Genomic DNA, 13,293 nt, shown 5'->3' on the forward strand with positions numbered 1-13,293 from the left:
GCTTTTATCTCCATCATTAACCCTGCTGTGTCCAACCAGTGCCCCTTCTGCGACTCCAAAATAGAAGTCTCGGTAGCGATGATGCAACAATGGTGTGGCGCCGCAACCTGCGTTCCCGAATCCACCTAGAGTTTTCTTTTTTTAAAATGGTGAAAGACCTTGACGCTTTCCAAAAAATCTGGTGCCACAAGAATACTTTGTGTGCTATTTTAAACAATAAGTTATTTTTTTCGGATGCACTAAAAGGTTGAATGTTTTCTTTTTTTGGCTTTTGATTTGTGTTTGTGTTTTTTTTTGTGTTTTTATTTTTATTTGTCTATTTATGTATTTATTTATTTAATATTTTATTTTTATTTTCGTTTTGTTTTGAATGGGTTGTCTCTTTTGGCTTGGTTTTGATTTTGTGTTGTTGTTCATTATTATATTTTTTTAGTTCATTTAATTCTTTGTTTAATCATTTATTTATGTTAGGAAAAGGTGCATAAGTTTTTAGCCTGTATTTTGTAAATAAATGTGATTGTAAAAATCTTCTTCTTCTTCCTCTTCTTCTTCTTCTGTGAGGAGTGGCGGAGTTGACGAGAGAGGGAGAAGTGCAAAGCTTTGAGCGTTTTTTCGCTGTTTTTGTTCATTTTTTTCCATCTTTTTTTTGATATATATGTGCGTTAGTTTTTCATTTATCAATTCGTGTTAGTTTTGTAAGTAGATCGTTTTTTTTTGTGTTGGTGGTTGGGTGGAGGACCGGCGTAGCCGGTAGCCAGCAGCCAGCATGCCGGTAGCTGAAACGCCGGCTACCGAGTTCGAGCGTCTCACTCGCCGGCACGCCATCAAACTGGTGCCGGCAGTTGAGTGCTCGGTGGAACAGGCGGGTCTGGCCGTTGGAAAGGTGGTGGGATACAGCAGCGTTAAGTCTGCATCCCGAATGAATGGAGCGATCGTTATCTTCCTTGACGACACCGACAAGGTAAGCAAGGTGGTCGAGAGCGGTGTTGTGATCGGTGACACTTTCACTCCCGTTCTCCCCCTCGTGAGCCCCGCCAAGAAGGTACTGATCTCCAATGCTCCACCGTTCATTAAAAACGAGGCACTGGCCAAAGAGCTGTCGCGATTTGGCCAACTCGTTTCACCAATAAAAATGATGTCTTTAGGCTGCAAGTCACCGCAGCTCAAGCATGTTGTGTGTCACCGGAGACAGGTGTACATGGTGCTTAAAGACACGACAAGTGACTTAAACCTATCCTGTACGTTCAAAATCGACAACTTTCCGTACATGGTTTTTGTCACTACTGAACATATGAAGTGTTTTGGGTGCGGTGCCGAGGGGCACTTGGTTCGCTCCTGCCCGGAGCGGAAGGCATCCGCCTCAGGCGGGACCCCCCCTCCTGAGGCGGCGGTGGCGGCGGCCGAGGTGGCGTCGCCGCCCCTAGAGTCGGCGGGTCCGGCGGCACCGTTGGATACGGTGGCGGCCGGTCCGTCGGCTCCGGAAGACCCGGTGCCGGCGGGGTTGTCGGCTCAGTTCGACCCGGTGCCGGCGGTGATTGGGGTCCCCGAGGCGTCCCCAATATCTGTGCCTCCCCCTGATAAGGGGGACCCCCCCTTGTCACTTTATGGAATCGAAAAAAAGAAAACGAAGAAAGAAAAGAACAAAGCAACTGTAGACACCTTAGACATGTCTGAGTATGACGATGAAGCAATGTCCGATGATGATGATGAAATGTTGAAACTGTCACAAAAGAGAAAATTAACTGAACTCGTAAAAGAAAAAGCAAAAAATAGAAAGACAGCCACGAGTGTTGAGAGCGACTTTGTTTTAACCCAAGAAGACACCGATGCACCTTACTCGGTTGCACTGCTGAAAAAATTCCTTGAAGAAGGGGTGAGACAAACGTCAGTATGGGAGCACTTCTCGGACCTTAGGCGGTTCATCAACTCCGCCAAACCCCTCACGAGGAAGTTTGGAGAAGTGCTCACTGACCAGGAAGTATACAGACTCAGAAAGCACATAGGAAAGGCCAGAGAAGAGTTAAACAAGGGAGAAATTGATGTTTAATTTATTTTTATTGATCTTTGTGCCACTGGTGTGTTGTTTTACTGAGTTTTTATTTTTTTATCCATTCATGTGTGATTTTAACATGGGGAGTTTGAACATGAATGGAGCCCGGGCTGATTTTAAAAGAGCTGCTCTTTTTAAATTGATGGAGTTAAAAAGATTAAATGTATTGTTTCTTCAGGAGACACACAGCACTGACGATATTGTCAGTGACTGGAAGAGGGATTTTAAAGGGGAGGTGATTCTGAGCCATAATTCCAGTGCCAGTGGTGGGGTTGGGATTTTATTGGCTCAGAATTTTTTACCGGCTTCTTTTAGTGTTGAGGAAATCATTCCAGGGTTTTTACTAAAGGTTATAGCTTTTTATGAAAATGTAAAATTAGTGTTTTTAAATGTCTATGCTCCAACCAGAGGGTTGGAGAGACTTACATTTTTAAAAAAGCTTGATGATGTTCTTAAAACCTGCCATGATGATTTTATGTTTTTAGGCGGCGATTTTAATTGCACTGAAGATCCCGCACTAGACAGGAATCATCCTGAGCCACACCCTGGGTCGTCTCACAGGCTCAGACAGCTCATCAAAGATCACGAGCTGTCTGACCTGTGGAGAGTTTTTAATCAAAACAGACGACGGTACACTTGGAGCCATACCAAAGAAAATTTTTTATCCCTTGCCAGACTTGATCGTTTTTACTGTTTTAATCACCTTTTAAATATTTTTAAAAGGTGTTTAATCCAGCCTGTTGGTTTTAGCGATCATTGTCTTGTGTCCTGTTCCATTTTTATTCAGAATATTCGTTTAAATAGTGCCTATTGGCATTTTAACACAGCTTTTTAAATGACCAGGCTTTTAAAACTGCTTTTAAGTTTTTTTGGTTATCCCACAGAGAGAGCAGACCCAATTTCCCCACCATCCAACAATGGTGGGATTTTGGGAAAACTCAGACCCAACAACTTTGCCAGAGCTTCACTCGCTTTGCCACAGGTGAGTTAACCCGGACCGTAAGGGATCTGGAGAGACAGGTAGAGGAGTTACAGTCCTTAGCTGTTTCTACAGGAAATCGAGGGCATTTAGATTCCCTCAAGTCCAAACAATCGGCGTTAGCCAACCTGCTCGGGGTTTCTGCGCAGGGGGCGCTGGTCAGGTCGCGGTTTATGAACATCTCGCAGATGGATGCTCCCTCTCAGTTTTTCTTTGGGCTGGAGAAGAAAAATGGACAAAGGAAGATCATTCATTCTTTACGCGCGGGTAGCTGTTCCGAAATTTCGGATTCTTCTGGGATTAGGAAATATGCTGCCGGTTTCTACAGAGACCTCTATAAGAGCGAGTGGTCGAGTAATCCGGAGGCGCACAGCAACTTCCTCAGCGGTCTCCCTCAGGTGAGCCAGGAGCAAAGCCCCCAGTTGGCGGCTCCACTGACGCTCATGGAGCTGGAAGCCGCCCTGGGGAGCCTGCAGTGTGGAAAAGCTCCTGGCATTGACGGCCTTCCTGTGGACTTTTATAAGTCCTTCTGGCCGGTCATCGGACCAGACCTTCTCCTGACAATCAACGACAGCATCAAACAGGGAAAACTCCCAATGAGCTGTAGGAGGGCCGTCATCACCTTACTGCCAAAGAAGGGAGACCTGCAGGACATCAGGAACTGGAGGCCGGTGTCCTTGCTGTGCACGGATTACAAAATCCTGTCCAAAGCTCTGGCCCTTAGGCTGCGAGAGTTGATGTCGTCCATCATCCACCCTGACCAGACCTACTGCGTGCCGGGCAGGCTTATAAGTGACAATGTCACCTTAATTCGGGATTTTTTGGACCTCTCCAGTTCATTGGCTCTTGAGACTGGTCTTATTTCCATAGACCAGGAAAAGGCTTTTGACAGGGTTGAACACCAGTACCTGTGGCAGACCATGGGTGCCTTTGGATTCAATCCTGACTTTATAGCCATGATCCGGGTGCTCTATTGTGGCATTGAGAGTGTTCTCAAGGTCAACGGTGGTCTGAGTGCCCCCTTCGACGTTCAGAGGGGGGTGAGGCAGGGCTGCTCTCTCTCAGGGATGCTGTACTCTCTGTCCATAGAGCCTCTACTCCACAAATTAAGGGAGAGTTTAAGTGGTGTGTGTCTCCCTCAGTGTTGCGTGTCTTTTAAACTGTCTGTGTACGCTGATGATTTGGTGGTTTTAATCAACTCGCAAAATGACATCAGTGTTTTAGAAAATCTTTTAACAGAGTTTGGTTTTATTTCTTCTTCACGTGTTAACTGGGGGAAGAGTGAGGCTCTTATGGTGGGAGAGGGGCTGAGGAGTAGGCTCAAGTTGCCCGGTGGGCTGCAGTGGAAGACTGGCGGTTTTAAATATCTGGGCATCTACTTGGGGGACGAGACCCACAACAATAAGAACTGGGACAATGTGTTGGAGACGGTGAGGGGGAGGCTAGGACGGTGGAAGTGGCTGCTGCCTAAAATGTCCTACAGAGGCAGAACCCTCATCGTCAACAACTTGGTCTCGTCCTCCTTGTGGCACAGACTAATGGTTTTAGATCCTCCAGCCTCTCTCCTGGCAGAGATACAGCGGCTTTTAATTGATTTCTTTTGGGGGGGCAGGAAGCACTGGGTTCCACAGAGCATCCTTTTCCTCCCCAAAGAAGAGGGAGGACAGGGTTTGGTTCATCTGGCCAGCAGGGGCTCTGCCTTCAGACTCCAGTTTATTCAGAGGCTCCTGACTGGCCCCAAGGATGTTCTGTGGAGACCATTAGCCCGGTGCATCCTGCAGCGTTTTAATTTTTTGGGCCTGGATTTTAGTTTGTTTTTAATGGACACGACTCGCATGAGCACAGTTTCTCTGCCTTGTTTTTATCGGAGTGTTTTTAACGTTTGGAACCTCCTGAAGAAGCAGAGGGCGGAGCAGGCCGACTCTTTGTACTGGCTCTTGCAGGAACCGGTCCTTCAGGGAACCCTGCTGGACTACCCTAGCTGGGGGGGAGTGACTCTCTCCAAGGCCCTCCGAGCTGCAGGGGTCATGACGTTGGGCAAGGTGGTGGAGCTGACTGGTCCTGGATTGGAAGACCCCGCCCCATTGGCCTCTACGCTGGGACTAAAATCCCAAAGGGTTGTCAAGCAGCTGCTGGACCATTGGAGTAGAAGGCTGTCCGGTCATGAGCACTCCCTCCTCAGCTTGCATGACAGAGGTTCCCTGACCCCCGACCCAGAGGACAGCTTCCCCCATGTCGGCCTGCTCCCAGACTTGGACGACTGCAGCGGCCCTCTGCTGGAAGATTGTCCAGCAGTTCCCCTGGAGGTCGCGACGGGAAAAAAACTCTATCAAACAATGGTGAAAACTTTGCACAAACACAAATTAGATGGACGTTGGGATACGCCGTGGAGGAAATACTTGAACTATGGAAATAAGCCCGCGTGGATAACTCTCTACAAAGCCCCAGTGGCCAAAAAACATGGAGACATTCAGTGGCGCGTCCTCCACGGCGTCGTAGCCGTGAACGCTTTTATCAGCATGATGAACCCAGCGGTGGAGGACACCTGTCCATTCTGCACAGAGAGAGAGACTGTTTTTCATTGTTTTTATCTGTGTGAGCGTCTGTCGTCCGTGTTTGGTTTTTTAGATAGAGTTTTTATCCAATGCCAGGAGGTTTTTAACAAACACTCTTTTATCTTTGGTTTTAACTACAGTCGCCAGAACAAGAGGAAAGGCCAGGTTTTAAACTTTGTTTTAAGCCAGGCTAAGTTGGGGGTGTGGTTGAGCCGTAAGAGAAAGATAGTTGATGGGGCAGAGGTCGACCCCTCTGTCATCTGCAAAAAACTCATCCAGTCCAGGCTGCGCATTGATTTTATGTTTTACAGGAGGGCAGGGGACTTGGGTTTTTTTTGTGACATGTGGACTTTTAACAGTGCATTGTGTGCAGTGACAGAGGGGGAACTATTTTTTAGCAACGTGCTTGTGTAAAAAAACAACAAGAAAATTATTTATTTATTTATTTATTTATTTATTTATTTATGTGTTTTGATTGATTGAATGGAAATGAGAGCGGCAAATAAATGTTATTTTTCAAAAATCAAAATCTTCTTCTTCTTCTTCTTCTTCCAAATATCAAACACACTCCTGGGTCAGAAGACGTGACAATCTGACGGCTGCATGCAACACTGAAAATCATTTGTCCTTCTGAATAATGATTGTAATAAAATTAGATAAAAAATACAAAACCACCGCTACTATCTCAAAACAAATGGACCTGATTAAAAGATGAATGGCAGAAGTGAATCACCTACTACAGTACAGCGTAAATAATCTCCTGAGTTCTGTGTACCGGTAACCTCACACTGTCTGAATCCTTTTGATTTATTTCTCGTGTCCAGTCAGTCCAGGTTGCTTAGAAGCTGCCTGATCCCATTCTCACTAGTTTAGCCAGGTAGCCTCATGCTAGTTTAGAACGGGGCTGCGGTATCCAGGTTTGGGTGCTGCATTGATGTCGCTTTCTTCTTCAGAATCTCCAAATATTACTCACATAACATTTATTGCACACCTTTGACTCGCTGGTTGAGGATCATTGCCATGTTCATGAAATGCAAAGTCCTACAAGTCGCCCTGGACTCTGCTGTTTGTCATCGACAGCGGAAGCAGACGGAGTCTCCCGCGTGTCCCACCAGCGTCCCGAGCGCCACCACCTTCGACAGGAGCACCTTCCGCTCCTACACCTCCTCCACCTCTTCCTCCTCCCCCTCCCCCGCCTCCCTCCATCAGCACTCCTCCTCGACACTCCCCCACCAGTCCAGCTCCCACGTTCACCCCTCCCCGCACTACTCCACCTCCTCCCTGCCGCACATGCACACCTCCCTATCGCTGGGCCAGCCCTCCTCCCCCTCCATCTTCCGCTCGTCCAGGTCCCGCACCTCCTGCATCCCCCCGACCCCGGCGCCCACCGCCCCGCTGCCCGTCTGCCCCTCGCCACAGACGGGCATCCGCTACGTGTCGCCTTCCTGCTAGGATCCACACACGTACCTGCAGAGCCACTCAAACAGGTAGGAGGAGCCTCGTTGCATCAACACAGATCAAAAGAGCCTAATCTACTGGTACTGATACAGGATGTTTCTAGTGTTTCTGAGCGTTGTTTGTTTTTTAAAAGCAGCTGAAAGCAACTGCTTCCTAGTTATAGATGGCAAAAGTATGGATTCGTATGTAGAAAAATAGTCTGGTAAACGTAAAAGTACTGATTCAACTCCTTTACTTAAGTAAAGATACAAAAGTAAAAGCTCTGAAATGTACTTAAATTAAAAAGTTCTTTTTTTTTTTTTTTTTTTTCATTGCCTTTAATGAAAAAATACATTTGCAATTAGTTTTTGCAAATAGGACAAAGTTGTAGCAGAGTCATCTGGACTGAACTGACCAGAGTGTTGCATTAGCACCTGGATCATTTTTTGGTTCTCTTGATACTATAGTTTCTTTTTGTTTTTCAACGGCAGCACAACCAAACTGTAATCACTAATGCTTACAACCAAGGAGTCATTATTGAATGCTTACACTTTTAATAACAGTAACCAATGTCATTTTCTCCATGCTTATTTTTGTCTGTACTGAAAACTGAACTTTTACCCCAAAAGATGAAGGAACTCTAAATAATCCCCCTCTGAAATATCATCTATCTTTATATTTAACTACACAACAGCATAGTTCAAATAGCTCCACTTCAAGAAATAGAACTGAAATAACGATAGGGTAATGACTTTGCAGAGAATTTGTATCTTTTAAATACAAAAGCAACAAGCATGTTTTTTTGTTATTTCCCATCTTTGTTCCCAGTTTCTTTATAACTCAATGTAAAGTGAATCCCAAGACTTCTTTTAATATGATAAAAACCACCGCGTATACACAAAAGTTTCTCCAAGTTTCTTCAGCAGCAGCTCAGCTCACAGTCAATTCCTGTTTTCCTCCATCTTCTACTGGGACTGGGCCAGCTTGCGGCAGCTGCTACCTGATTATAGCAAAATGTTAAAGAGGCTGATTGGTCAGGGTATGCTGAGACTGACTGAAAATGCTTTTTTATTGCAAGTTGGCAAGGTGGTCCACCCCTTCTGCAAGGTTTACATTTTCGGAGAACATGCAGTTCTTTTTTGAATTAGAAAGAATCAAAGAAAACACTATAAAAAAAAACATTTTATTTAACGGCCAATGGCTCACATTTTGGTTTGCAACCATTTCAAATTAAGACACTAAATAAATGTTTATTTGTTTTTGTAGGGGCCCATATCTGGAGCAGAGGGGGCGAGAGGAGCTGAAACAGGAGTGGTTTACCAAGTACTTCTCCTTCTGAGTACAAAAAAATGATGAAATCTTTGCTCCGAACTCATCCCACTACTACTCAAAGGCCAGTGGACATTTCTTAAAAAAACATCTTCCAAGTGTCTTTTTTTCAATACGGAAGCATTCGACGTATTCAAGCCGAGACCTTTGTCGGAACGGATAAAACACACAACTTCTCACACCAAAATGAAGCTTGTTTTAATGCAAAAATGTACGATAAAGATATTGAATAGAATATTTTGTTTTTGTACATGCTTCCATTTGTGTGCAATGGCTTAACTGAACTTGTGGGGGTGGGGGTGGGGTCTCTCCTCTTGAACTGTCGCTGGATTCCATAATTGAAATAATAATAAAAAAGTTTTATTCTTTTTCAACATCATAAGGAAAAACTGTAAATGGCAGTGATTTTATTTTAAAGTGTTGTTGTGTTACCGTTTTTCGTTTGTGCCTTTATTTTGAAAACCGCCTATTTCCTTTTTGCCAAAGAAAGTTTGCTCCTGCCTCGGAAAGCAACATGCTCCATCTCACTTCAGAGTCGGTAAAACATGTAAAATCTACTTCTAATGTAATGTGTTAATCTTGTGAAAGTTTGTGTCACTGTGGCTTGCCTTACGTTTTTCTTTGTTGGTTATCTTATGTAAGGAGCATCATCACGAAGTGTCGAAGCTAAAGGTTTAGCAGACTGAGTTCAAGTTTATCACCCTTGGAAAGTGGAAGGAGGTAGGCAAAGTTTATTGATGTATTTAATGTGAAATATTGAGTTTATGGTGGATAATTGTTTATTGATTCAAAAGATGTAAATATGATTTGTATTGTTTGCTGAAGCATGACACCACGTCATTGTATTTTGTTTTGTTGTTTTGTTTATTTATTAGTTTTCACTGTGTCAAACGTGAAGGATTAGGAGGAGGAGAAGAATAAAAGAACACCCGTAAAAACCCTCTGCGTTTGCGAGTAATTCCAAGTGGGCTGCTACAGTGAAAACTCCCCCGACGACGATCAGCGAAAGCCCCAGCTGCAACGGATCCCTGCAGAGAAGTTGACGCCATCCGGTTCTAGATTCATCTGCCGACCTGCTACAAGCCAGACGACTTTGCTCTTCTCATGATGCTCAGGCAAGATTAAAACGACAATATACTAATGGTACAACTACAGAAGGTAAAGAAAGAGACATTGAGTGTGAAGGAGCCAAAGAGACTTTATCCACATAAGTTCACAATGCAACTAAAGGTCTTGAACATATTCTGAGGTCAAATAAATTGAAAAAGTGAACTGATATTGACGATATTTCATGGTGTTTGTCAAACGTGTCAATGGAATAATAATTCATGTTTATGAAAGGGTCTATATATCTTCATGGTGTGTGAATGCATGACATATTGTTACTCTGTGGTGAAGATAGCTACACCTTATAAGTAAAGATTTAGGCATAGTAGACAGTTGAACTAAAACAGTTGCAAGGCAAGAAAAATGTCACTCCCAACGGAAAAAATAGACAATCCTGTGGACACCCCACTCGAGTCCAGCTCACGTCAGAGAAAACGAACAGAGAAAGGTCAAGAAATGCATCATGAAAATGCCAAAAAACGTGAAAAAACATTTCACAAGGCTTATAACTCTTGGAAAGTTACAGCAAGGGAGGCAAGGACAAAACTAAAAACCCTGTGCTTCTTAGAAGACCTAAATGACTTACAGAAAGATATTGAAACAAGGCATGAAACCGTAAAACAGCAATATGAACCAATTCTACGTAACAGCGACACTACACCTGAGATTGTGAACAAAATGGACGCCTGTGGTACACTAACAAAGGAAATCTGTGAACTTGTAAGCAACCGCATAGAAACCATTGATAAAGAATATAATAATCAACTTGAAAAGGAAAGAGTTAGAGAAATTTTAAACAAAAGGGAATATGGGTCTGTCTTTGGTCACACCGAAACTGAAACCACAAGCCCATCAGAGCAATTAAGCAATCACTCTGGCTCAAGCAGTACTCACAGCAGCATAGTTAATGCAAAGGCAGAGCTCGCTGTTAAAATGGAGCAATCCAAGGCCATCGAAGAAATTCAAGCAGAGCAAGCACATGTCCACAATTTAGAAAGTGAATGGAAACTTAAAGAAGCAAAACTGTTGTCAGAAATGAAACAAAGAGAGGTGGAAATGCAACAACAGTTGGAACAAGAGAGAGCAAAGCTGCAGCAATTACAAGCAGAAAAGGAGGTTGCTATAGCAGCAGCCCCTGTCAGAGCCTATGAAAGTTTTGAGGACCATAATGAAGGAATTGACACTCAAATTGGTTCTGCTTGCTACAGAAGACAGAAAAAAGAAGCTCCTTTAAATCCAGATATCGCATCATTCCAACCTAGCCAAGCAGCTTCTGCAAGAACACTGAACCAAGAGTCTGCCAATCTAGCACAAGCAATTGCTAGTTCATTGAGTATGAATCGCTTGCCAGTCCCTGAACCCACCACATTCAGTGGCGACCCTTTAAGATTCACAGATTGGAAGATGTCATTCATTACTCTTATTGACAAAAAGCCCCTACCAGTGAGTGAGAAGATGTTTTATCTCAAAAATTATCTTGCCGGAGAGGCGCGCAAAGCTGTCTTTTATCGAGATTCAGAGAACGCATACAACGGAGCATGGAAAGTTCTACAGGACTTGGAAATCCGTTCATCATATAAAAGGCTTTCCGTTATAAGCTCATGAAATGGCCAAAGATCAGCACAAATGACCCACTAGCACTACGAGAGTTTTCTGATTTCCTCCGAAGCTGCACTGAAGCAATTCCACACGTTCAAGGACTGGCTATCCTTAATGATCGTGAGGAAAACCACAAATTGCTCAAAAAACTGCCAGAATGGATTATGAGAAAGTGGAGTAGAGTTGTCGTAGATGAACTCGACACATCAGGCAGCTATCCAGATTTTGCACGTTTCACAGAGTTCTTGAGTAGAGAAGCAAGGAAAGCCTGTAACCCTGTCGCTTCTCCACTGATGATAAATTTTAAAACTAAAGATGATAGAATCCCAAAGAGAGCTAAGGCCTTCAACACAAACACACAAACAAAGAGTTTCCCCCAAGAAAGACAAGAAGCATTCAGCAGTAAACCAAAATGGCCTTGCTTTGTCTGTAAAAATTAAACTCATGGCATCACAAGGTGTCCCACTTTCACAGCTAAGGTCGTTTACCCACTAGCCCTGTGTGGCTAGTGCCAGCCTTTCACGGTACAGGACAGCTCGGTTGAAATGTATTTCCATAAGCCTGACCAGTACCTGAGCGTGGGCGGAGTCACGGTTGCAAGGCGAACCAAAGGTTTTTTTGTGCCTCCCGTGTCCCGGAAACCATAGGATTCACTTTTTGTATTAACCGTGGTTTTGTTTTGTGCGAGACATTTTCGTAGGTCTTAGAATGATTTTGTTTCATACTGTTGACTTGTATCAAAACACTTTCCTAGAAGAGAAAACGTAGACGCTGAAACGATCACCTGAGTCTCACAGTCGTTTATTATTAGACAAGAATATCCGCACAACTTAAGTCCACACAAAGCACAAAACAGCAACAACTCTGTTCGACCGGCGTTAACAAGCGAGCAGCGTTTAAAAATCGCTATAGGGAGTGAAACTTAGGAAACTTGCGAGCCAGAATCGCCACTTTCGCTGCCAGCAAACACAACACAAGCAGAGCACGGAGTTAGCGGTGGTGGCTAGCGGTTTATCGACACGATTCAACGGCTCTACTTTGCAAATAGCCTTCAAACTAAAGTTGCTTGATGTTACAAAACACATTTACAGTCCTCAAGCATGTTTTCAAATAGCGTTGTGGCCGACTATTCTCTCGTCGTCCACCAGGGGGCCGAGTCGAGCCCGTCTCACTCCCGTTGGACACCGCGGCGGTGTTCCATCGCATCCGAATTAGGCTGAACAAACCTCCAACATTTTCTCTGTTCGTTCCACTCCGACTGTTGTAGTCCTTGGTGCGTCGGTAGTCGCTCGGCATTTTTATTTTTTTGTTTCTCCGGACACTGTTTCGCTGTACAGCGACGGCCACCGGCTGCGAAACCAGGAAGGCTTTTCATTGCGTGTCGCTCCGTCCATCCAGCTCTCTATGAGCTTTTTCTTCGGCCACAGAGAACAAAAACGTCTGCATTTCTACGTTCGCCCGTGGTACAGTTTCATAATCTTTTCAGTTTTTAAGACGTGAAACTGTAAAAATCCACACACGGGGCATTTAAAAAAATGGCGGTTTTGGTCTTTCATGAGAGACTGCCTTTGGCTTTCGTCAAAACCTTTACCCAATCAGTGCCCTGCACGTTGCTACGTCACCCATACGGTGTCAGCTCTGCTCGCGTCGAACCCCAAGGAGGCAGGTACCAAAATCGTAACCCCTGGGACCGTGCTGGGGCTCGTGGAAATGCCTGAATACCGACCCGTACCGTACCGAGATGTTACCTAGAGCGCCTGTAGGTAAACGCCCTAATACAGTAACTCTCACACACTCTCACTACTCTTGCCAAATACCTGCATTTCTTATTTTATCTACATATTCAACTCCATTGTTATTGTATTAGTGAAGTGAATGAATGGTTATTTGCACAACAGAATAACTTGATAGAAAACAGACGGAATGTTGATGATAAAAAGTTCATTTTCTTTATTGGATGTTACAAAAGTGCTTTGCCAGAAAAGATCTTTGCACAGCAGAACAGTGAAAGTATTCTTGTTTAAAAAGTAATGTTCAGGATTTGATGCCACAAAGAGTGATTTGCTAAAGTTGTTTATTTGAACAACATAAATGATTTCATAAATGAAGAGAAAAGTGAACTGAATGTGAAATGAATGTTAATGATAAAAAAAGAATGTTGGTTTTGATGTCACAAAAAGTGTCAAAGGTCAAACATTATTTGCACAGCAGAAATACGTAAAGCTGGTGAGAGGAAT

At 44.0% G+C, this 13,293-nt stretch overlaps 1 protein-coding gene across 1 annotated transcript in view; it reads left to right on the forward strand.

Annotated features, from left to right (window-relative positions):
• The first annotated feature begins 12,797 nt into the window (after positions 1-12,797).
• LOC142895003 (ribonuclease inhibitor-like) overlaps positions 12,798-13,293 on the forward strand; it is a 31,548-nt gene continuing 31,052 nt past the window's right edge. Inside the window, exon 1 of the mRNA XM_076035729.1 lies at positions 12,798-12,815. Coding sequence (XP_075891844.1) covers positions 12,798-12,815 — 18 coding nt within the window. The remainder of the gene's footprint in view (positions 12,816-13,293) is intronic.

Source organism: Nelusetta ayraudi, unplaced genomic scaffold (genome assembly GCF_046127955.1).
Source record: "Nelusetta ayraudi isolate G7.1 ecotype Tasmania unplaced genomic scaffold, CSIRO-AGI_Nayr_v1 ptg000048l, whole genome shotgun sequence".
NCBI lineage: Eukaryota > Metazoa > Chordata > Actinopteri > Tetraodontiformes > Monacanthidae > Nelusetta > Nelusetta ayraudi.